This window comes from Salvelinus alpinus, chromosome 39 (genome assembly GCF_045679555.1).
Source record: "Salvelinus alpinus chromosome 39, SLU_Salpinus.1, whole genome shotgun sequence".
Taxonomy (NCBI): Eukaryota; Metazoa; Chordata; class Actinopteri; order Salmoniformes; family Salmonidae; genus Salvelinus; species Salvelinus alpinus.
The window spans coordinates 9712708-9739079 of NC_092124.1; the positions used below are offsets into that span (position 1 = coordinate 9712708).

At 44.8% G+C, this 26372-nt stretch overlaps 1 protein-coding gene across 9 annotated transcripts in view; it reads right to left on the bottom strand.

The window, feature by feature from the left end:
* Positions 1-26372, bottom strand: part of LOC139566926 (teneurin-3) — a 248776-nt gene that overhangs the window by 95110 nt on the left and 127294 nt on the right. For all 9 annotated transcript variants that reach the window (XM_071388307.1, XM_071388305.1, XM_071388304.1 and 6 more), the window contains 6 exons: positions 14371-14585; positions 12970-13180; positions 11242-11343; positions 8095-8289; positions 6173-6373; positions 2461-2646 (listed from right to left, as the gene is read on the bottom strand). In XM_071388307.1, the coding sequence (XP_071244408.1) occupies positions 2461-2646; positions 6173-6373; positions 8095-8289; positions 11242-11343; positions 12970-13180; positions 14371-14585 (1110 nt within the window). The remainder of the gene's footprint in view (positions 1-2460; positions 2647-6172; positions 6374-8094; positions 8290-11241; positions 11344-12969; positions 13181-14370; positions 14586-26372) is intronic.

A 26372-nucleotide genomic window follows, 5' to 3' on the forward strand; every position in this document is an offset into this window, starting at 1 on the left:
TTGTGACTTAGATGATGATCAGATCAAATTTGAGGACCAATTTATGCAGAAATCCAGGTAATTCCAATGGGTTCACATACTTTTTCTTGCCACTGTAATAGACTGTCTAACTGGTGTTCTATTGAGACAGCGTGATGATATAGTAATTCAAACCAGAGTTGACTGAACATTACACTAGACACTCTTTGTTTGAGTTGTTTGAATAAGCGATTGGATAAGAACATACTGTATGGTATGTGGTTTGGGGGGGGGGGGGGGGGATTGTACTGTGATTGTGTACGAGGCAATGCGGTGAGACTGTCCGGGGTCAGAGCGGGGTCGAACAAACACACAGAAAAGTCTTAGCTGGGTGATTGACAATTGGTGGCAGCAGTGGGATCTGTCCCATACTAAACATTCTAGAATGTTCTGCTGTTCTATCTGGTTGATGTCCCTTCCCCTTTGGTGGAAGTCATTCTCCTGCTAACTTCTAGCCCCAACAAAAATACCCCTTTCTCTTCAGCAGACACAAATGATGGATGGTGGCCCTCACCACCTCTGACACGCTACTCTGAAACAGGAGAGAACATCTCAAGGACAGAGAGGTGGAACTTTTAAGGACACTGACTCACGTCCCAGCCAACCCCTGCAGGGTTTCAGTTTCAGACTAGGGCTTCAAGGAGCATCCTGCCTTTGTATTTTGGTGTTATTTTCAGGGGAATTCGGCAGCTGTAGGTGCTTCCTTCATAGGGCCAGCCAGAGCTAACCAGACACATTATTGACACAGAAGAAATGAACTCTATGATGATGAGTAGAGTGAGTCAGTGTGAGTCAATTTTTTATGTGTGTGTGCAGAGTGTGTCACGAAACCTGAAAACACACCTGTCGCATGCTTCCCAGTCAAAACAAAATGATGACTTTTTGTTCGTTTTGGTGTTCGGCAGAGTTTTTTCCGGCTGTTTTTTCGGGCTAGTTCTCATGCACATTTTGCCTCTTGAGAAATAATGTACCAAATGTCTTAGTTAGATGTAAAATTGCGCGACTAAGACCTCTGCAAATCCGTCAAAATTCATTACGGATTTTTTTATTCATCTTACAATAAGTAGGAGTATTTTGAGGAAGTCTTACTGGGTATGTTGTTGCTATGGCGTCTCAAGAGGGACAAACATTAATATTGCCGATGTTCTGCTAGGAGCAAACCCAACCTAGTATGCGGGCTCCTTAACTCTAAAGACCGCTAAATGAGTGGGGACATCATGCTAAACTCTAACTCGACCGCTAAATGAGTGGGGGACACCATGCTAAACTCTAACTCGACCGCTAAATGAGTGGGGGACACCATGCTAAACTCTAACTCGACAGCTAAATGAGTAGGGGACACCATGCTAAACTCTAACTCGACCGCTAAATGAGTGGGGGACACCATGTTAAACTCTAACTCGACCGCTAAATGAGTGGGGGACACCATGCTAAACTCTAACTCGACCGCTAAATGAGTGGGGGACACCATGTTAAACTCTAACTCGGGCTAATTCATCGGATTATTCGTTTGAATAATGGACCAGATCCTAATAAAGACGGCCAGCCACAATGGGGGCCCGTTCAGTCTGTCAACGAGATCTGCTCCAAAATGTTGACTAATTGAGTGAAGCAGAATGACGCCTCAAAACACATCCCTGCTGAGTTTGTGCTGCCGAGATCGAGGCAGAACAGAACACGAGTTCTGTGTGCGTGTGTGTGAGGAGAGAACATGCATTCTGCTCCGCAATCGACTTAATATCAGGGAATCAGGAGACAAAACAAGATTTGCTCGATAACAATTAAGTAGGTTTTGTGATGTAGGGGTTGAGAGGGAAACAATTAAACCAAACATGATTTCTCAGTTCTCTTTAGTGCTCGTATCTTTGCATCGTATAGAGGAGGCTTTGGCCTGTTTCAGTGTTTGGTGTTTGTTTCACACCCGGCTTAAAAGCTAAACAGCAACGCGCCAGGCATTTACAACCCTGCTCTGTACCCTCTTGTTAAGACGGAGAGCTTGGAACAGGACACACACAGTCTATCTTCTCCACACTGCCTTAACTACAGTAAATGTCAGAGGTTAAAGGTCAGCAGCGGCCCATGGGGACTCTGCAGGCCTTCTTAACACAGGTAACGTGAGTGACTACAAAGAGCAGGCTGCAGAGTGGGAGGGAGTTAGCCAGGCCCTTAAAGAAATGGATGGAATGGTTAGAGAGGAAAGAGGAGACTGGGATCAGATGCTACTTCAGCTGGCTGTTCAAAGCCATATAGACACGCAGGTTGGAGTCCTCCATGGTGTGAGAGCTGGGGGAATCATGGATGGACAGACAGCTTCAGAGGTAGAGGAGTGTGTGTGAGAGAAAACGTGTGTATTTCCTTGTAACAATGTCTTTAATTGTCGACCCATATGATGTATTCATGTGTATGTCCACTGTAGGCATGTGTATTCTTCAGTAGACCTACCGATGTTGCAGTGCTCTCCGGTCCAGCCCTGGTTGCACTCACACTTGCCCTCCTTGCAGACTCCGTTCTTAGTGCACATGGGGTGGCAGGCCTTCTGGTCACAGACCGTACCCGTCCAGCCCTCCTCGCAACGACAGCTGCCCCCGAAACACACGCCGTGGGAGCCGCAGTCCACCACACACACCTCTGTACAGACGCACACACACACACACACACACACACACACACACACACACACACACACACACACACACACACACACACACACACACACACACACACACACACACACACACACACACACACACACACACACACACACACACACAAAGAAGGAAATGTTAAGTGTCAGTGTGTAATCGCTAGCTAGTTATCTGTGTGTGCTAGTAGCGTCCACTGTGCAAAGTGACGTCACCCGCTTTGAGACCTAGAAGTGGTTGTTGAAACACATTCATTCCTAACAAACAAAACAGACATAAGGTTTCATCTATCTCTGTTTCAACTGTAGCCAGGCAGGGTCTTCGTTGGCACAATGCTTCCACTATTGTGTTTTGGGCTGGCAGCAGGTGGGGTCGGGGTCGGGTGGATATGGTTGTATTAGTAGCCTGGTATTTGTCAAATAACACCTTGCTGCCCTGACACGTCTGTCCCCCGTGGCTGACACGTCTGTCCCCCGTGGCTGACACGTCTGTCCCCCGTGGCTGACACGTCTGTCCCCCGTGGCTGACACGTCTGTCCCCCGTGGCTGACACGTCTGTCCCCCGTGGCTGACATGGCGTAGCATGAAGAATCTGGGAGGTATTGAAGGTTCCTGGGTGGGGCACGCACGGTGGTGGGGGTGCGTGGTCCTGTGGTGGGTCTGAGGTGTTGGTGTTGGTATTAAGGTGTGTGTGGTTGTGTATGCGTGCGAGTGTGGGGGGGGGGGGCAGAGGTGTGATCATTGAGTATGGACAGTTCAGGCTATGAGAGTAGACATATTGAACTTTACCTCAGACAGGGTAAGAATAGGATAAGGGTAGAGGATGGGTAAACACTGTTAGCCAGCCATCCAGCCAGACACAAGGATTCCCACTGTGCTTGAACCAGAATGGCAACCAAACCAATCAACCACAGATAAATCCCTCCTGCTGCAGTGGGGCCCATAGATGGACGCCTGCACACAATCTGGGCTTTGGTTTGGTACAGACTCCCGACTGATGGAATGTTGTCAGTTGAGAGGGAACTGTTTTTGTCTCTGTTCTGTTCTTCAGAGTTTAGACCATTTGAACCAGAAGTGTGGGTTAAAATTCCACCAATCACTTTTAGCTCTGAGTTGAAGTGACACTTGTTTTCCATTCTGAGCCTTTTTGTTGCAGTTACATGAAGAAGACAGGAGCGCCTTTATTGATACGACCTTGAAATATAAACTGAGGGGAGCGGTTTTTGAATGAATTGTTGTTTGCACAAAATATAAGAGAGACACTCAACACTTGACATGACATTTTTGTCATTTAGCAGACGCTCTTATCCAGAGCGACTCACAGAAGTGAGTACACTCACTTTCGTACTGGTCCCCCGGGGGAATCGAACCCACAACCCTGCCGTTGCAAGTGCCATGCTCTGAGCCACAGTCTACATTTTTTTGTCTTGTGTCTGTCTTGGCAGGTCTGTACATACAGACAGACAGTCAGGATTGCAGGCAGCAGATGTCTGGTAGGGTGAAGACTACACTCAGACAGACCCCACCCTGGTTAACTACTGAATACAGTATCTACATCTTACTGAAATAGTGTCCTGTAGAAACACAACCCAGTAGAAGGGATCAGACCTGTGTCAGAGAGTTCAGAACAGATCACTGTAGTAATACTGGAAGAAAATCCTCATGCAATGTTAATTACAGTGCTATAGCACGGGTACAGGAATAACAGCATCTGAAATGTTGTCACTTCTTGGACTCTTTGCAGGCAGGGACAAATAATCGACCGTAGGACATTTGCTATCAGACTGTGGCTAAGAGAAGCAATTCCGGTTGAAGTCAGTGGCTAGATAGAAGACATTGATTGAGAGGAGTTCTCTTAGACTAGCTATCAGTCAGTGGCTAGAAGATCAAGAGGTTCATCTCTGAGTCATTCCAGGTAAGACCACAAGACCAACAGACCCCCGACCGCTCAGTCTTTCTCGGTGTCTAAAGTTCCATCAGCCCCCTGGAGGGGCTTCGCTCAGTGTGGGCCGCCGCTGCCTGTGGCGAGCTGCCATTACCGTTGTGTGTTTGTGAGTGTGTGTGAGAGAGAGTGTGTTGTGTGTCAGGAAGTAGCGCTGATCGTCACTGTCATCGCCGTGTCGCTGGGGCGGTGTGTGTATGGGTATGTATGTGCGAGACGTGGCGGGCGCTGTCTGAAGCAGGGAGGAGGGAGGGAGGGAGGGAGAGAGCGGCCTGGAGGGTTGACCAGACTGAGGCTCTGGTCACGTCTGTCTGAAGGTCACCGTGGACAGCCCCAAAAATATTTAGGTTATCTCCGATTTTTCGGTCAATTCTCACATAGAAATTTCATCGGGAGGAAGGATGTTTGACATGCTTTTGACATTATTACCTTTAAAAAAATATATGTGAATGTGTGAATCACTCCGCCCACTCTGGAAAGTCGATGTGTAGAGCATATTGTTCCAAACAATACAAGATAAAAAAAAAGGTTACTTTTGACATATTTTTTACTATTTTTTATATCAGAATCTCCAGGATTATAATGACACCAAGATGTTGTCCGTATCGTGCACGGTTCACAGATCAGACGGTCTTACACAACGCATGTATAGGCCTAAAAAGGAACTCAAATTTCCACTTCCTCCTGATTTAAAAACAAAAAAAAAAGTGGGAGAAATGTCAAACATCCGTCCTCCCAATGAAGTTCTATATGAGAACTGCCAGAACAAATCAATATTGTCAGGCTGTCCTGGTGTGGAATCGCACTCCATTCTCTCTCTCTTTCTCTCAGTCTCTCTCTTTCTCTCCATCCCTCCCTCTCTGTTCTCTAGTAATTAGCAGTGCAGTCTTATTTAATTTAAACGCAGTGTAATTAACAAACCCACGGCCCTTGCTCTCCCTCCATCCTTCCTTTTCTTTGCTGGCTGAGCCAGTGTGTTAGAGGCAAATAAACACAGCTTTCTTTGAAATGAAAAATGGATCAGATCGATGTGCTCTCTCCTCTCTAAGCCCAGTTAATATAAAAGTCACACTGCGGCCTTCATAACAGCATTAGTCAACAAAGCAGCAGTGAAAAGAGAGAGATGAAGAATGAAAGAGACAGTACAGTAAAAGAATATAGATGGTCAGGCCATGGCACAACTGTGTGAGAGAAGCTCTGTGAACGTGAATGACATCTTTACTAGACAACCAGCTATCTCCACGTAGTGAATGAGTAGTAGCTAACAAATGACAGGCTAGCATGCTAATGTTCTAACAACATACCAAATGTAATACTGCTAAGTTAATGAGAGGCTAACATGCTAATTTTGCTAACAACGTACCAAATGTAGTACTGCTGAGTTAATGAGATGCTAACATGCTAATGTGCTAACAACATACCAAATGTAATACTGCTGAGTTAATTTGAGGCTAGCATGCTAATGTGCTAACAACGTACCAAATATGTAGTGCTTCTGAGTGAAGGCTAGCATGCTAACAACTAATAACCTTTACCAACGTTCAAACAAGGTGCTCACACCAACAACGTACCGACGGAGCAGTCGGGGCCGGTCCAGTTGGTGTCGCAGGTGCAGGTGCCGCTTTCGCTCTGGTAGGTGCCGTGGCCGGAGCACTGGTCGGGGCACATGGTCTTGAGGGTCTCACAGTTGGTGCCCCCCCAGCCCGGGCTACAGTGGCACTCCCCGTGGATACACACACCATGGGCCGAACAGCCAGGGTCCAGGCAGTCCACTGGAGGGAGGAGGGGAAGGAGAGAGAGGTTGATTTGTCACAATCAATTCCCAACCAACTGCTGTCACTTTGGATTGTTGCACAGAGCAAATGTAAACATACCGTACACAAACACTCACTGTGGAACTGTGGAATTGTGTTTGTGTGTGTGTCGGCGTGTGTGTGCTAGTTAGCAGTGGTGCGCGCTAATAGCGTTTCAATCGGTGACGTCACTCGCTCTGAGACCTTGAAGTAGTTGTTCCCTTTGCTCTGCAAGGGCCACGGCTTTTGTGGAGCGATGGGTAACGATGCTTCGAGTGTGGCTGTTGTTGATGTGTGCAGAGGGTCCCTGGTTCGAGCCCAGGTAGAGGGGATGGAAGCTATACTGTTACATGTATACTATCTCTGGGTTTGTGAGTGTCTACAGCTGAGCGTTCAACACCATAGTGCTCACAAAGCTCATCACTAAGCTAAGGACCCTGGGACTAAACACCTCCCTCTGCAACTGGATCCTGGACTTCCTGACGGGCCGCCCCAGGTGGTAAGGGTAGGCAACAACACATCTGCCACGCTGATCCTCAACACTGGAGCCCCTCAGGGGTGCGTGCTTAGTTCCCTCTTGTACTCCCTGTTCACCCACGACTGCGTGGCCAGGTACGACTCCAACACCATCATTAAGTTTGCTGTCTCACCGACAACGATGAGACAGCCTATAGGGAGACAACAACCTCTCCCTCAATGTGAGCAAGACAAAGGAGCTGATCGTGGACTATAGGAAAAGGAGGGCTGAACAGGCCCCCATTAACACCGGCAGGGCTGTAGTGGAGCGGGTCGAGAGTTTCAAGTTCCTTGGTATCCACATCACCAACAAACTATCATGGTCCAAACACACCAAGACAGTTGTGAAGAGGGCACGACAACACCTTTTCCCCCTCAGGAGACTGAAAAGATTTGGCATGGGTTCCCAGATCCTCACCTGTTCTATTGTGCACATGTGACAAATAAAATGTGATTTGATTTGTCTGTTGATTCCCAGCAAGTTGCCTGGAGCTGATGCTTGTTGAGCTGCAGTTACTTCCCTCTGCTGTCTTAGTGATGATGGGTCTTAATTTGTCCATTGACTACTGACAGGGTCACAGACCTCACAATAACATTCACTGCGAACTAATTGCATTAGCGTCGGTTTGTGGTGTGTGTGTGTGTGTGTGTGTGTGTGTGTGTGTGTGTGTGTGTGTGTGTCAGTAGGAGGAGGTTGGCAGAGATACATTTTATTGAGCAGCGAAGATGAGATTTTGTCCCATAGGGAAGTGCAATAATTGGATCTAATGTACAGACAGAGCTAGCCTTCTGATGAGTTGTTTTGTAGGCTAGCGTAGCAGGTACATGCCAGGAAAGTTTAGCTAATCTAATATTCTCCATTCTCTGTCAGTGTGTGTGTGTGGTGCATGTGTGCGTGCGTGTGTGAGAGCGAGTCAGTGTGTGTGTCTCAAGCCACGCATCGATGGGGACAGCGATGTAATTATTTGCTCTGTGAAATAGAGAGTAGCAATTGTTTCTGTAATACTGAACTATTGGCTGGCGGTAACGATTATGATGGTGAATGCTGAGCAATCAAACACTGACTGGCTGACAAGGAAGGACGAGGGGAAGAGGATGTGTCTGATCACACACACACACACCGTGGAGAGAAGGAAAAGGACAGTGCAAATCAAACGATCCCTCTAACAGGACTGATCTCTTACCTTCTTCACAGTTGTCTCCCTTGTATCCGGTGTTGCAGGCACAGATGCCCATGATACAGATGCCGTGTCCCCCACAGTGGATGTCTATACACTGGTTGCTGGGCACGTCACACTCTGTCCCCTTCCAGCCACTGAAGCACAGGCAGCGACCCCTGGAGTACTGGCCGTTACCACTGCACAGCACGGGGCATGAAGCTGCAAAGAGACATGGGACAAATGGATGTTAGTGTATACAGCGTATATATGTGCATAAATACACACACGAGCATACACATAATACAGTATGCACACTCACACATGCATGGCAACATAGTCTCATGAGATATATGTTCCATTTAAACGATTTTGCAATATTGTAAATACATGTTTTTTTGTTGGAGTAAAATATTGCATATACATGAGGTCACCAGGTTAATGAAGCCATATACAGGGTATCACTAGGTTAATGAAGCCATATACAGGGTATCACTAGGTTAATGAAGCCATATACAGGGTATCACTAGGTTAATGAAGCCATATACAGGGTATCACTAGGTTAATGGAGATATATACAGGGTATCACTAGGTTAATGAAGATATATACAGGGTATCACTAGGTTAATGGAGATATATACAGGGTATCACTAGGTTAATGAAGCCATATACAGGGTATCACTAGGTTAATGAAGCCATATACAGGGTATCACTAGGTTAATGAAGCCATATACAGGGTATCACTAGGTTAATGAAGCCATATACAGGGTATCACTAGGTTAATGAAGCCATATACAGGGTATCACTAGGTTAATGGAGATATATACAGGGTATCACTAGGTTAATGAAGATATATACAGGGTATCACTAGGTTAATGGAGATATATACAGGGTATCACTAGGTTAATGAAGCCATATACAGGGTATCACTAGGTTAATGAAGCCATATACAGGGTATCACTAGGTTAATGAAGCCATATACAGGGTATCACTAGGTTAATGAAGCCATATACAGGGTATCACTAGGTTAATGAAGCCATATACAGGGTATCACTAGGTTAATGAAGCCATATACAGGGTATCACTAGGTTAATGAAGCCATATACAGGGTATCACTAGGTTAATGAAGCCATATACAGGGTATCACTAGGTTAATGAAGCCATATACAGGGTATCACTAGGTTAATGAAGCCATATACAGGGTATCACTAGGTTAATGGAGATATATACAGGGTATCACTAGGTTAATGAAGATATATACAGGGTATCACTAGGTTAATGGAGATATATACAGGGTATCACTAGGTTAATGAAGCCATATACAGGGTATCACTAGGTTAATGAAGCCATATACAGGGTATCACTAGGTTAATGAAGCCATATACAGGGTATCACTAGGTTAATGAAGCCATATACAGGGTATCACTAGGTTAATGAAGCCATATACAGGGTATCACTAGGTTAATGAAGCCATATACAGGGTATCACTAGGTTAATAAAGCCATATACAGGGTATCACTAGGTTAATGGAGATATATACAGGGTATCACTAGGTTAATGGAGATATATACAGGGTATCACCAGGTTAATGGAGATATATACAGGGTATCACTAGGTTAATGGAGATATATACAGGGTATCACTAGGTTAATGGAGATATACACAGGGTGTCACCAGGTTATTAGAGATATACACAGGGTATCACTAGGTTAATGGAGATATATACAGGGTGTCACTAGGTTAATGGAGCCATATACAGGGTATCACCAGGTTAATGGAGCCATATACAGGGTATCACTAGGTTAATGAAGCCATATACAGGGTATCACTAGGTTAATGAAGCCATATACAGGGTATCACTAGGTTAATGAAGCCATATACAGGGTATCACCAGGTTAATGGAGATATATACATGAGGTCACCAGGTTAATAGAGATATATACAGGGTATCACTAGGTTAATGGAGATATATACAGGGTATCACCAGGTTAATAGAGATATATACATGAGGTCACCAGGTTAATAGAGATATATACAGGGTATCACCAGGTTAATGAGATATATACAGGGTATCACCAGGTTAATAGAGATATATACATGAGGTCACCAGGTTAATAGAGATATATACAGGGTATCACCAGGTTAATGAGATATATACAGGGTATCACCAGGTTAATAGAGATATATACAGGGTATCACCAGGTTAATAGAGATATATATAGGGTATCACCAGGTTAATAAGATATATACAGGGTATCACCAGGTTAATAGAGATATATACAGGGTATCACCAGGTTAATAAGATATATACAGGGTATCACCAGGTTAATAAGATATATACAGGGTATCACCAGGTTAAGAGAGATATATACAGGGTATCACCAGGTTAATAAGATATATACAGGGTGTCACCAGGTTAATGGAGATATATACAGGGTATCACCAGGTTAATGGAGATATATACAGGGTGTCACCAGGTTAATAAGATATATATAGGGTATCACCAGGTTAATGGAGATATATACAGGGTATCACCAGGTTAATAAGATATATACAGGGTATCACCAGGTTAATAAGATATATACAGGGTATCACCAGGTTAAGAGAGAGTTATATAGTGAGACAGAAAGGGACACAGAAGTCACTTCAGCAGCTCTTCAGTATCATTCTGAGGGAATATAAGCAGAGAGCTGATGAATAGTGATGGATGGAGGGACATTATACTTTCTAATGACTTGTGAGACCCTAATGACTTTTCTCTTTGTTTTAGCTCCAGTCAAGCACACACTATTGCATAATGATGAAAGGGGAGATGGAGAGAGCCTCCTTGATGGAGGTAGTACTTGGCAGAGACGCAGAGGTACTGACTGCCTGAATCACAATGTGTGTGTGTGTGTGTGAGTGTGAGTGTGAGAGTGAGAGAGAGAGAGAGAGAGAGAGAGAGAGAGAGAGAGAGAGAGAGAGAGAGAGAGAGAGAGAGAGAGAGAGAGAGAGAGAGAGAGAGAGAGAGAGAGAGCGAGAGAGCGTGAAAGATAGTGTATGTGAGTGTGTGCCTGAATCAATGCCTCCAAGGCTTCTGTATGTACTCGCCGGGACAACAATCTACAGCCAATTACGGGAGGTGATAGTGGGTTTACTCCTCTCAAACGGCATGTATGCATGTGTGCGTCTTACCTCTTGAGCAATCAGGCCCAAGGAACCCTGGGAAGCAATGACACGTTCCAGACAGACAGTCACCGTTGCCATGGCAATTGTGGGGACACTCCATAACGGACTCTGAAGACAGAGAGAGAGAGGAGAGTGTTAGTGAGTGTTTGTGTGAGTTAGAGATGTGCATACAGCCACAGAGAGAACAAGACGGAGAGAGTAGCGACATAGACAATGCGAACGACGCCCATATCCTGAAATAGAAGAGTGATAATTAGCCAGGCAGACCAAAGTACACACACGTACGCACACACACCCTCTCCCTGCCTCTATGCTCTAATCACCACCACCCCCATATGCCTGATTGAGACAAACTGGGTCCCTTTGCTTGCCGTAGCCCACCAATCAACACCTTGTTACCACCAATCATCCAGCTCACACTCCCAGCACTCCGCTGTAGCTACAAGACGGACAGAATATTATCAGCCTTTTACCATCTCTCTCCTTCTATCTCTCTCTATATCTCTTTCTATACCTCTCTCCTCCACATTATCAGGCCAATATTACCAGCCTTTTACCATCTCTCTCCTTCTATCTCTCTCTATATCTCTTTCTATCCCTCTCTCCTCCACATTATCAGGCCAATATTACCAGCCTTTTACCATCTCTCTCCTTCTATATCTCTCTATATCTCTTTCTATCCCTCTCTCCTCCACATTATCAGGCCAATATTACCAGCCTTTTACCATCTCTCTCCTTCTATCTCTCTCTAAATCTCTTTCTATCCCTCTCTCCTCCACATTATCAGGCCAATATTACCAGCCTTTTACCATATCTTCCTGTGTCTCTCTATCACTCTCTTCCCCCAATCATTTTGTCCTCTACACCACTGGGCCAAAATGACCATGCTTTTCAGCCCTCGCTCCTCCTCCCTGTCTCTCTCTCTTCTGGGTACATGAATCAGGTTAGGAAGTTGTACCAGGCATGTCATAGCATGGTTCACTAAATATCAAGCCAACACGCTAGATCCATGTACTGCCAAACAGGACTTCTCAATATAGCTAAAGGTTGAGAGCTGGTGAGTGAGTGAGTGAGTAAGTGAGTGCGTGTGTGTGCGCGTGTGTGTGTGTGTGTCTGTGTGCTCTGTTGATGCTGTGCTGTGGGATTATTTAAGGTATTCTTCAAAAGAGGTAGAGTTCCAGAGGTTTTCAGAACAACAGAGAGATGTGGAAATGCAATACACAAGCTATTAAGTCAGGTCAAACGTTTCCCACAACGCCCACACAACCCTCCCACAACCGTCCGCCATCTCTGGTGCTTATTGCAGGGGCATGTCCAACCTTTATAGCATTCGTACAATGGATGGACAAACAATCCATTTTAATTTCCATTATAACAGAGATGTGAGAGAGAGTAGTGTTTTGATTAAGGCAGTCAATGTTCTACCCTGTTCTTTGGCAGGTAAGAAGAGAGAAAGAGAGAGAGAGAGAGAGAGAGAGAGAGAGAGAGAGAGAGAGAGAGAGAGAGAGAGAGAGAGAGAGAGAGAGAGAGAGAGAGAGAGAGAGAGAGAGAGAGAGAGAGAGAGAGAGAGAGCGAGAGAGAGAGAGAGAGAGAGAAAGAGGGAGAGAGAGAGAGAGAAAGAGGGAGAGAGAGAGAAAAAGAGAGAGAGCGAGCGAGCGAGAGATAGAGAGAAAGAGGGAGAGAGAGAGAGAAAGAGAGAGAGCGAGAGAAAGAAAGAGACAGACACATACTGACCTATGACGATGGTGTTGTAGGAGACCAGTTCTGAGTTCTTCCCGTCGTTGTAGAAAGCCAGGTGCCAGATGCCAGAGTCCAGGTACTGGATGAAGCCCGCTTCGTGCACGCTCACCGAGCGCGCCCGCCTTGACACGCCCTCCACCTCCACCAGCCCGCGCTTCTCCTTGGTGATCAGCCGACTGCCATCCAGCAGCTCCACAAAGTCATACTGGACAACACACACACACACACACACACACACACACACACACACACACACACACACACACACACACACACACACACACACACACACAATATAAGACTAAAGGAGCATTGAGGAAAACAGCAAAGCTTCACCTTGACTCCATTTCATCTGTTTCTAGTCCTTCAACACTAACGGTTGAACTAACGTTTTGCCTCGGATGACTTGGATAATTTCTCCTTTCATTTCTGGCCATTAATGTTTTATATCTCACAGTGGCCATAAACATTGATTCCTTTAACATTTTCCCCATCTCTGCTAATGAGTCCTTCATGGAAAGAATACTTTTCTCCCCAAAAAGAGAAAAATAGTCATTCCTGACACGGACACACACACCATCCACATTGTGCATCCACAGAGACCAAACCTGAAAAATGAGCACTTCTTAATTCCCTGCCTGTTCCTCAGCCTTCATCCAACATGTCTGTCAATATCCCCTCATTATGTCCTCTCCAACGTCTTAAAGAAACATATTGATTACCACACAGAGCAAATAATGCCACGGCGCCTGCTAACGCTCTCGCTCCACTCGGGGGTATCGACGCGCAGCGTTGTGAAGAACTTTGTTGCCATTTACCTCTATTAGGCTTTAGCCGCTTCATTTGGAGTGTGTGTGTGTGTGTGTGTGTGAGTCTGTACGTGTATGTGTGTATGTGTGAGTGAGTGAGTGAGTGAGTGAGTGAGTGAGTGAGTGAGTGAGTGTGTGTGTGTGAGTCTGTACGTGTGTGTGTGTGTGTGTGTGAATGAGTGAGTGAGTGAGTGAGTGAGTGAGTGAGTGCGTGCGTGCGTGCGTGCGTGAGTGAGTGAGTGAGTGAGTGAATGAGTGAGTGAGAGTGTGTGTGTGTGTGTGAGTGTGCTTCATTTGAAGGCTGCATGGAGTGTCTCTGCCGTGCCCTTGAGGAATATGTCTGCCATTGTTAAAGATGATACATTGGCCGTGTCTGAAAACTTAACTAGCCTTCATATCCTTGATGCCTCCCATGCTTGATTCCTCAATGTGTTGCCTCACTCGCAAAGCTCATTGGAGGGGAGGGACATTGGATCGTCTCTTCCAATGAGCTTTGAGATTCCACCCTACCTGTATGTTTGAGTGTGACAGTCCAATTACACCTCCAACCTAATGTGTGTGTGTGTGTGGGGGGTGTCCTTCCTACCTGTGTATGCGAGGGGGGCAGGCCCTTCCTGCCGTAGACCCCCACCAACGCATCCCTCTGCACTGAGATGTTGAACTTGAGGAACTGGGGCTGGTCAATGTAGAGCTGGGAGCGCCAGAAGATCCCTGGTGGAACTTCCTGAACGGCCCTGCGCCCCACGTCCACCTCCCCCGTGTCTATGGTGTTGTTCTCCTGGAGGAACACCCCTAGTTTACCTAGATAGAGAGAGTGAGAGGGGGGGGAGGGGAGGGAGAAGAGAGAGAGATTAGATTAACATTCTGAATGACAGAAATATGGTTCCAGTTTAGGACAACATAATGAAGTAGTACGCACTTGTAATGATGAAATGGAATGGAGGAAGGCATCATCACTATGCATTTGAATACAGCCGTTTAGATTGTTAGCGGCGGCCTGAATTCAGACATCAGATTAAGATGGTAATCCTCATAACGTCCTCGTAATGAGGCACCAGGCTGCTAGAGTAATGTTGTAATGAGGCACCAGGCTGCTAGAGTAATGTTGTAATGAGGCACTAGGCTGCTAGAGTAATGTTGTAATGAGGCACTAGGCTGCTACAGTAATGTTGTAATGAGGCACCTGGCTGCTACAGTAATGTTGTAATGAGGCACCAGGCTGCTAGAGTAATGTTGTAATGAGGCACCAGGCTGCTAGAGTAATGTTGTAATGAGGCACTAGGCTGTTAGAGTAATGTTATAATGAGGCACTAGGCTGCTACAGTAATGTTGTAATGAGGCACCAGGCTGCTAGAGTAATGTTGTAATGAGACACTAGGCTGCTACAGTAATGTTGTAATGAGGCACCAGGCTGCTAGAGTAATGTTGTAATGAGGCACTAGGCTGCTACAGTAATGTTGTAATGAGGCACCAGGCTGCTAGAGTAATGTTGTAATGAGGCACCAGGCTGCTTGAGTAATGTTGTAATGAGGCACTAGACTGCTAGAGTAATGTTGTAATGAGGCACTAGGCTGCTAGAGTAATGTTGTAATGAGGCACCAGGCTGCTAGAGTAATGTTGTAATGAGGCACTAGGCTGCTAGAGTAATGTTGTAATGAGGCACCAGGCTGCTAGAGTAATGTTGTAATGAGGCACCAGGCTGCTAGAGTAATGTTGTAATGAGGCACCAGGCTGCTAGAGTAATGTTGTAATGAGGCACCAGGCTGCTAGAGAGTAATGTTGTAATGAGGCACTAGGCTGCTAGAGTAATGTTGTAATGAGGCACTAGGCTGCTACAGTAATGTTGTAATGAGGCACTAGGCTGCTACCATTAATGTTGTAATGAGGCACCAGGATGCTAGAGTAATGTTGTAATGAGGCACCAGGCGGCTAGAGTAATGTTGTAATGAGGCACCAGGCTGCTACAGTAATGTTGTAATGAGGCACTAGGCTGCTAGAGTAATGTTGTAATGAGGGACCAGGCTGCTAGAGTAATGTTGTAATGAGGCACCAGGCTGCTAGAGTAATGTTGTAATGAGGCACTAGGCTGCTAGAGTAATGTTGTAATGAGGCACTAGGCTGCTAGAGTAATGTTGTAATGAGGCACCAGGCTGCTACAGTAATGTTGTAATGAGGCACCAGGCTGCTAGAGTAATGTTGTAATGAGGCACCAGGCTGCTAGAGTAATGTTGTAATGAGGCACTAGGCTGCTAGAGTAATGTTATAATGAGGCACTAGGCTGCTAGAGTAATGTTGTAATGAGGCACTAGGCTGCTAGAGTAATGTTGTAATGAGGCACCAGGCTGCTACAGTAATGTTGTAATGAGGCACCAGGCTGCTAGAGTAATGTTGTAATGAGGCACCAGGCTGCTAGAGTAATGTTGTAATGAGGCACTAGGCTGCTAGAGTAATGTTATAATGAGGCACTAGGCTGCTAGAGTAATGTTGTAATGAGGCACCAGGCTGCTACAGTAATGTTGTAATGAGGCACTAGGCTGCTACAGTAATGTTGTAATGAGGCACTAGGCTGCTAGAGTAATGTTGTAATGAGGCACTAGGCTGCTAGAGTAATGTTGTAATGAGGCACCAGGCTGCTACAGTAATGTTGTAATGAGGCACTAGGCTGCTACAGTAATGTTGTAATGAGGCACCAGGCTGCTAGAGTAATGTTGTAATGAGGCACTAGGCTGCTAGAGTAATGTTGTAATGAGGCACTAGGCTGCTAGAGTAATGTTGTAATGAGGCACTAGGCTGCTACAGTAATGTTGTAATGAGGCACTAGGCTGCTACAGTAATGTTGTAATGAGGCACCAGGCTGCTAGAGTAATGTTGTAATGAGGCACTAGGCTGCTAGAGTAATGTTGTAATGAGGCACCAGGCTGCTAGAGTAATGTTGTAATGAGGCACTAGGCTGCTACAGTAATGTTGTAATGAGGCACTAGGCTGCTAGAGTAATGTTGTAATGAGGCACTAGGCTGCTACAGTAATGTTGTAATGAGGCACTAGGCTGCTACATTAATGTTGTAATGAGGCACCAGGCTACTAGAGTAATGTTGTAATGAGGCACTAGGCTGCTAGAGTAATGTTGTAATGAGGCACCAGGCTGCTAGAGTAATGTTGTAATGAGGCACTAGGCTGCTAGAGTAATGTTGTAATGAGGCACTAGGCTGCTACAGTAATGTTGTAATGAGGCACTAGGCTGCTACAGTAATGTTGTAATGAGGCACTAGGCTGCTACAGTAATGTTGTAATGAGGCACTAGGCTGCTACAGTAATGTTGTAATGAGGCACTAGGCTGCTACAGTAACGTTATAATGAGGCACTAGGCTGCTACAGTAATGTTGTAATGAGGCAATAGGCTGCTACAGTAATGTTGTAATGTGTCAGTAGCCTGGTCTCAGGTCTGTTTGTACTGTGTTATGGTTCTTGTAATGAGGCAGTAGGCAGAACAGTAGCCTGGTCTCAGGTCTGTTTGTACTGTGTTATGGTTCTTGTAATGAGGCAGTAGGCAGAACAGTAGCCTGGTCTCAGGTCTGTTTGTACTGTGTTATGGTTCTTGTAATGAGGCAGTAGGCAGAACAGTAGCCTGGTCTCAGGCTACTTAAAGAGGGAACCAGCACCAAACTACTGAAAACCAGCACCAAACTACTCTAACACACTAGTGCCAAACGCGTGCTAATGTTACAACCACAGAAATATAAGTCAATGGTAAAAGTTCTAGTTATTTTATTTCTATAGTCCAGACACCCCATTTCAGTCTTTGTCACCAACACATGAACGAACCCCGACTCACGGTCACACACTTTACCAGTCATTTCCAGTAGTATTATAACTTACAGTAACACAGTGTGTGTGTTTGTTTGTGAGAGAAAGAGAGAGCTATAGGCCACCTCAGAAGGGAATAATGGCTGTCACGGGGGAATCGACTGGTCTGCTACGGTTACTAATGGACAATAGCTGTTGTTAATAATCCATTAATTATTGCAGAATTGGTTCAGGGGACCTGTGGTGTATGTGTGAATGGTTCAGGGGAACTGTGAGATTCATAACGCCACAGAGAGAGAGATGATGTGTGATGCAGTACATGCTTACAAAGGGACCCTTCCACTGTCCGAAGAAGCAATTAGACACAAAATGCTGCTTGCTAGTGAAACACTGGTCTCTCTGGCTCTCGCACTCTCTCTCTCTCTCTCTCTCTCTGTGAGCTAGGGTAAAAAATGACCTCATACCGTAAAACGTCTAATTAAATGGCAAAGTTTTACGGTATTTATGAGATTCTGCTGCCCTCAAGCAGTAAAGATGAGATGTGTTTGAATAGTAACACAATCAATATCATGCTGTGTATTGAACTGTCCAGTCCACCAACATGAGAAAAAAGATAAACATCTATTTATCAGCGCACTAAGCCACACAAAACACGAACACACAACCACTTAAACAACATGATTCACCCACGTGTTAAGAAAAACTAACTATCCATCAACATAACATTTTATTGTGTGCAACAGTAGATACATAGATGCCTTCTTAGAATGTCTGGCTCTCTCTCTGTTATAATCCACTATGGCTCAACAGTGTTGCCAATGTACTGAGTGTTGTCAGGAGTCGGGAGTCAGATTACTGCTACTAATCAAACAGTAATCTGTATTAGCGGCTCTTAATTGCTGGAACATCACTGATAGAACTAGACCAACACAGAAGTAGAGAAAGCCTTTCTCTTGATTATGTGGTTGATCAGGGTTATGTGGTGCATCAACAATCATGTGGTTGATCAGGGTTATGTGGTGCATCAACAAGGACAAGGATGCACAAGGAGAAAGAGACAATGGTGCGTGTGTATGTGTGTGTGTGTATGGTTGGCCCTATGCCATTAATACTGTGTGATAATAATGCAGCAGCTTCAGCTCAGGCTAGACCCCACCAGCTCTGACAGCTATACATACACAGATCAGATGACATACACAGATCAGATGACATACACTGGTCAGATGACATACACTGGTCAGATGACATACACTGGTCAGATGACATACACAGATCAGATGACATACACTGATCAGATGACATACACAGATCAGATGACATACACAGATCAGATGACATACACTGGTCAGATGACATACACAGATCAGATGATATACCCAGATCAGATTACGTACACAGATCAGATTACATTCACAGATCAGATTACAAACACAGATCAGATTACATACACAGATCAGATTACATACACAGATCAGATTACATACACAGATCAGATTACATACACAGATCAGATCACATACACAGATCAGATCACATACACAGATCAGATCACATACACAGATCAGATTACATACACAGATCAGATCACATACACAGATCAGATCACATACACAGATCAGATTACATACACAGATCAGATTGCACATGATGCCATGGAGGAAGACAAGAGCTATGTTCGAATACTCATACTAACCGTACTATTTGTGACGTTGAGTATATAATATGCCTATTGGTCATAGTATGGAGCTACAGGTGAAGTCGGAAGTTTACATACACCTTAGCCAAATACATTTAAACTCAGTTTTTCACAATTCCTGACATTTAATCCCAGTAAAGATTCCCTGTCTTAGGTCAGTTAGGATCACCACTTTATTTTAAGAATGTGAAATGTCAGAACAATAGTAGAGAGAATAATTTAAGATTTTATTTCTCTCATCACATTCCCAGTGGGTCAGAAGTTTACATACACTCAATTAGTATTTGTTAGCATTGCCTTGAAATTGTTTAACTTGAGTCAAACGTTTTGGGAAGCCTTCCACAAGCTTCCCACAATAAATTGGGTGAATTTTGGTCCATTCCTCCTGACAGTTGGTGTAACTGAGTCAGGTTTGTAGGCCTCCTTGCTCGCACACACTTTTTCAGTTATGCCCACAAATTTTCTATAGGATTGAGGTCAGGGCTTTGTGATGGCCACTCCAATACCTTGACTTTGTTGTCCTTAAGCCATTATGCTACAACTTTGGAAGTATGCTTGGGGTCATTGTCCATTTGGAATACCCATTTGCGACCAAGCTTTAACTTCCTGACTGATGTCTTGAGATGTTGCTTCAATATAGCCACATCATTTCCCTTCCTCATGATACCATCTATTTGTGAAGTGCACCAGTCCCTCCTGCAACAAAGCACCCCCACAACATGATGCTGCCACCCCCGTGCCTCACGGTTGGGATTGTGTTCTTCGGCTTGCAACCATCGTTATGTTTTTCCTCCAAACATAATGATGGTCATTATGGCCAAACAGTTCTATTTTTGTTTCATCAGACCAGAGGACATTTCTCCAAAAAGTACGATCTTTGTCCCCATGTGCAAAACGTAGTCTGTCTTTTTTATGGCGGTTTTGGAGCAGTGGCTTCTTCCTTGCTGAGTGGCCTTTCAGGTTATGTCGATATAGGACTCGTTTTACTGTGGATATAGATCGTTTTGCACCTGTTTCCTCCAGCATCTTCACAAGGTCCTTTGCTGTTGTTCTGGGATTGATTTGCACTTTTCACACCAAAGTACATTCATCTCTAGGAGACAGAACGCGTCTCCTCACTGAGCGGTATGATGGCTGTGTGGTCCCATGGTGTTTATACTTGCATACTATTGTTGCATACCAGACTTGTGGAGGTCCACAATTTTTTTCTGAGGTCTTGGCTGATTTCTTTTCATTTTCCCATGATGTCAAGCAAAGAGGCACAGAGTTTGAAGGTAGGCCTTGAAATACATCCACAGGTACACCTCCAATTGACTCAAATTATGTCAATTAGCCTATCAGAAGCTTCTAAAGCCATGACATCATTTTATGGAATTTCCCAAGCTGTTTAAAGGCACAGTCAACTTAGTGTATGTAAACTTCTGACCCACTGGAATTATGATACAGTGAATTATAAGTGAAATAATCTGTCTGCAAACAATTGTTGGAAAAATTACTTGTGTCATGAACAAAGTAGATGCCCTAACCGGCTTGCCAAAACTATAGTTTGTTAACAAGACATTTGTGAAGTGGTTGAAAAACGAGTTTTAATGACTCCAACCTAAGTGTATGTAAACTTCCGACTTCAACTGTAGATAGTATCCCAAAAGTTCTCGGATATCGTACTAAATTCGCCAAAATATGAAGCATACACGCAGGGGACACTATTTCCATACTTTAGGGACCATAATGCAATTCTTCAGGAAATGGGCGTGGCTTCACATTGTTTTCAGATTTGAAGAAAATATCGGAAAATATGCAGCAGAAGTACAACGAGAGCGGATACAAATTCATTGCTTTAACTGATTATGACAAATGTTAAGAAAATGTTGAGCAATTAAAAGTCATGACTTTTCAAATAAGTGACCTTACACGTTATGTTCGCTGACATTTTGTTAGCTACGCTGTACTTACGAACCACGTAGCATATCATTACAGCAGTATGTACCGGTATGTTAGCTAGCTACCTAACGTTAGTTGGCTACCTATACATCAAACTTGCCAGTATATTAACTATAGGCTATCTAACTACCCAACGTTTATTGACTTGATTATCCCCGTCATTCTTAGCTCAGCTAAATGGTGTAGTATAGTCGTTGTGCGTTCTCAATGGACATTCGGGTGCTTTCGTAAATTCGCTCTGGCTATCTACTCAGATTACGAATAATGAATTTACGAGCGCTCAACACCCGTTGAATATGGCCGGTGTCAGTAAACGGTCGGCAAAAAAGCGTAATTCAATTGTAGCCAGCAGCACAGTTACAGTCACCAACGCTCTGGATAACATGAAAACTGCCTGCTAGGGCGAGTAAAATGGTCCGAGTGGTCTAATTTGTGTCTGGACGTAGCTAGCAAGCTAACCAACGTTAGCTTGACTGCTGTTGTAAGGTCAGAACGCTCAAATCAACGCTACTCCTCGGCCCGAGCATCCAGTGTGCGCTCCGAGAGCGAAACGCTCTGAATTTACAAACGGACAATCTGACAATGCTCTGAATTTACGAACACACCCGAAGTCGTAAAATGTCTAACTAGCTAGCAAGAGGTTGCATAGCAAGAGGTTGCATCAACTTCCGGTAGACAGGCCAAGCGCTAGAACGCTCAACTGAAAGCATACTGTTCGTTTACAGTATACTAAAATGAACTAATACTATATAGTATGTAGTATTTACTCATTAAGTATGTAGTATACAGTATGTTAGCATGGGTATTCGAACACAGCTAAGGTCTTCCTAAAATGATACGGCAAACCATACATTATCCACAGTTCTATAAATGTGTGTGTGTGTGTGTACATCATTAATGCATACGATTATGTGAATGTAATATGAGTATTTCATTCTAGTTCTGGAATTTTAGCTACACTGCCTTCTAGCTTTAATACACTGTCTTCTAGCTTTACTACACTGTCTTCTAGCTTTACTACACTGTCTTCTACACTTTGCTGTGTCACTCCATCTAGACGTGTCAACAAAGCCCTTTCCTCTCGCCCAGTGCAACGCAATCCAACACTTCCAATCATCTGTGAGAGTGATTGCTCTCCTGCTCCTCCTCCCCCTGGGTAGACTCTCTTATAGAGAGAGTGCTTTTAGGTTACCTGCCTATCATAGAGGTGAACAACAACATGCAGTCCAAAGATAGGTACTGGACACACACTGGCACACACACACGTTATGCGCGGGGTTGACTCATAACCCGCAGTCCCCGCGATTATACAGATGTAGGATCTTAATCCGAACCAGTTTGCTACAGCAGGAAAATAATCCTGCAGCAACAGGAAATGTGAATTGTTACGTGGAATATAATTAATGGACATTTTTGTAGGGGAAAATCAAGTCTCAAATTTCAAAGTGGAAATTACAAACTTCAGAAGCTTTTTTAAACCTCAAACACACAACACGTTTTAGAATTATTTGTAAAGTTGTAATGTTCTCCTGCAACAGGGTGATCAAACTAAGATCCCACTCCTGTATCCACGGGGCGGCCAGGTTTAGGGTCATGAAATACTTTGTGGATGAAGGGCGGGTTTAGAGTCATTAAATACTTTGTGGATGAAGGGCGGGTTTAGGGTCATGAAATACTTTGTGGATGAAGGGCGGGATTAGGGTCATGAAATACGTTGTGGATGAAGGGCGGGTTTAGGGTCATGAAATACTTTGTGGATGAAGGGCGGGTTTAGGGTCATGAAATACTTTGTGGATGAAGGGCGGGTTTAGGGTCATGAAATACTTTGTGGATGAAGGGCGGGTTTAGGGTCATGAAATACTTTGTGGATGAAGGGCGGGTTTAGGGTCATGAAATACTTTGTGGATGAAGGGCGGGATTAGGGTCATGAAATACGTTGTGGATGAAGGGTGGGTTTAGGGTCATGAAATACTTTGTGGATGAAGGGCGGGTTTAGGGTCATGAAATACTTTGTGGATGAAGGGCGGGTTTAGGGTCATGAAATACTTTGTGGATGAAGGGCGGGTTTAGGGTCATGAAATACTTTGTGGATGAAGGGCGGGTTTAGGGTCATGAAATACTTTGTGGATGAAGGGCGGGATTAGGGTCATGAAATACTTTGTGGATGAAGGGCGGGTTTAGGGTCATGAAATACTTTGTGGATGAAGGGCGGGTTTAGGGTCATGAAATACTTTGTGGATGAAGGGCGGGTTTAGGGTCATGAAATACTTTGTGGATGAAGGGCGGGTTTAGGGTCATGAAATACTTTGTGGATGAAGGGCGGGTTTAGGGTCATGAAATACTTTGTGGATGAAGGGCGGGTTTAGCGTCATGAAATACTTTGTGGATGAAGGGCGGGTTTAGCGTCATGAAATACTTTGTGGATGAAGGGCGGGTTTAGGGTCATGAAATACTTTGTGGATGAAGGGCAGGTTTAGGGTCATGAAATACTTTGTGGATGAAGGGCGGGTTTAGCGTCATGAAATACTTTGTGGATGAAGGGCGGGTTTAGAGTCATGAAATACGTTGTGGATGAAGGGCGGGTTTAGGGTCATGAAATACTTTGTGGATGAAGGGCGGGCGGCAGGTTGGACAAAGAGAAAACGATCCATCAAAAACATCCATAAATGTATGGTAATTCTTGTGCAGTTCATATCTATATGATACATTGAGGTTTTTCTTTCATGATTTTGATCTGGCATTAGGGCGTAAACCTAAGCTTTAGGGCCTAACAGTACGCGTGCCAAATACACGCCAATAGCCAAATGCTTTTGGAAACTTGGCAGAAAAAGTTAACGGCGATCCACTGAGGCAAAAAGGAAGTGTTCAGCACATGTTGTATATTAGTGGGTTAGTGTCGGGTGCAGGCCTCCTATTTATCACACATAGTCGGGCGGTTGCAGACGGGTTATTAGCAATTGCGGGTGGGTGCCGGTCAACAAACAGCTGACCCGCGCATCACTGAGAGACACACACACACACTCACTCACTCACTGAGACGAGTGTGAAGAGAGAGTCAGCGTATATTTATCAATGTGTGCACGTATGTTTAGATGCACTTTACTTTTCTAACACTGTGTGTGTGTGTCTGTGTGTGTCTGTGTGTGTGCTCATGTCTATTTGTGGTAGTCCATTCATTCACATCAGTGAACAAAGCCATAGGCTGTCACTGCAGATCGTTGATGGCTCCGGCTCACACAGAGAGAGAGGAAGAGGAAGAGGAGGCCAAGGTTAGTTGAAGGAGGAGAGAAGGGAGTGGGGAGGGATTTTGTATTGATTAGAAGTGATGTGTTGAGTGGCGGCATGGCTGTGTTAATTAGTCTGTTATGATGAGGGCTGGAAGAGCTCATTAGATTGAGAGCGTTCATTACTTCCTCACGTTAATGTAAATACTATCATGTTAGCATGACCACTCCTCTTCCTCCTCCTCCACAGTGGTTTTTAGCCTCTCAGTTCACCTCAGTTTGAGATCTGTCTATCTGAATGTTGTCTGAATGGTGGTGACGGTCACTGTTACCTTGTACTGTCTGATATCTGTTTATCTAACCAAACCTTCAACCACATAAAAAGAAAGAAGATGGGGATGGAGGGAAGAGGGGAGGGATGTTTGTAAGGACATGGTGAGTGGAAGAGACATGATGGAGAGAAAGAGAGAGAGATATTATCTACTTCACTTGCTTTGGCAATGTTAACATATGTTTCCCATGCCAATAAAGCCCCTTGAATTGAACTGAATTGAGAGAAAGAGAGAGAGAGGAGAGAGAGAGAGAGAAGAGAGAGTCCGAGAGAAAATAAAAGAGAGAGATGACCTGGTCTCAGAACTAAACAAGTATCAACCTAATTGTGTCCGCGAAGGTTAGGAGGGGGGGAGGAGAACGACTCTACCCTCCCCTGCACGGGGACACAAGCACTGGTGGGACAGGAGCACACGGGGACGCACGGACACCCGTCAAATCACTGGCACAAGAAGCAGATAATCTGCATCTCAAATGGCACCCTACTCCCTATACAGTGCACTACTTTGGACTAAAGACCTATGGTCCCTGGTCAAATGTAGTGCACTAAATAGGGAATATAGTGCCATTTGGGACGCACCATAAGCCTGTCTCACAGTGGGAGATGAGACAGTGGTGTACTGGGGCTCATGCTAGTTCATTCTCTCCTCAGCTCTCTGCAGTACGATGTTCCAGTGTCATGGATTTATTTAATCTCTACTAGGCTAACTTTAGCCTACACTCGACCCAAATTAAGAAGAAAAAGTGTGTGATTTATAGATTCTCATAACTCACTTCTCACATGCCCAGGTCCCACTTTGGGTCCCGACCCATAGTTTAAGAAACCCTGCTCTAGTCAGCTCTCTGCTGCCCAGTCATAGACTTAGTTTGTAAGGTCAGTCCACTTCCAGAAAAAGCCACTCTGTCTCACCTCAGCCTACAGAGACCAACACAGAGTCTGTACTACCTCAAATACCTGCAGTACTACCATCCCCTCTCCTCTCCACAGGGGATTCAGAGTGATGGTGGACATGGAAAAGGTGTGTGTGTGTGTGTGTGTTACAAAGGTGTATGTGTGTTGGTGTGAGAAAGGGATCGATAGAGAGAAACATTGGTGTGTAAGACAGCTCCAAAAAGTGTGTGTGTGTTATTAGAACTGTGTGTGTCCGATGAGGATACAGTGTGTGTCTGGAGGTCAGTGGCAAATAGAGTTTGATAGAGGGACTGCATTATGAAGTGTGAGAGTGAGAGTGTGACCCGGCTGGTAGTCTTCACGCACGCACGCACGCGCGCACACACACACACACACACACACACACACACACACACACACACACACACACACACACACACACACACACACACACACACACACACACACACACACACACACACACACACACACACACACACACACACACACACACACACACACACACACACACACACACACACACACACACACACACACACACCATTTGGCTGGTGGCTGGGCTATGCCTTTGGATAATGGGCCGGGATGAATGATGGCAGTGTGTGTGTGTGTGTGTGTGTGCGTTGCGTGCGTGCGTGCGCATGTGTATGCATTTGGGTAGAGTCTGCATCTGCAAAACA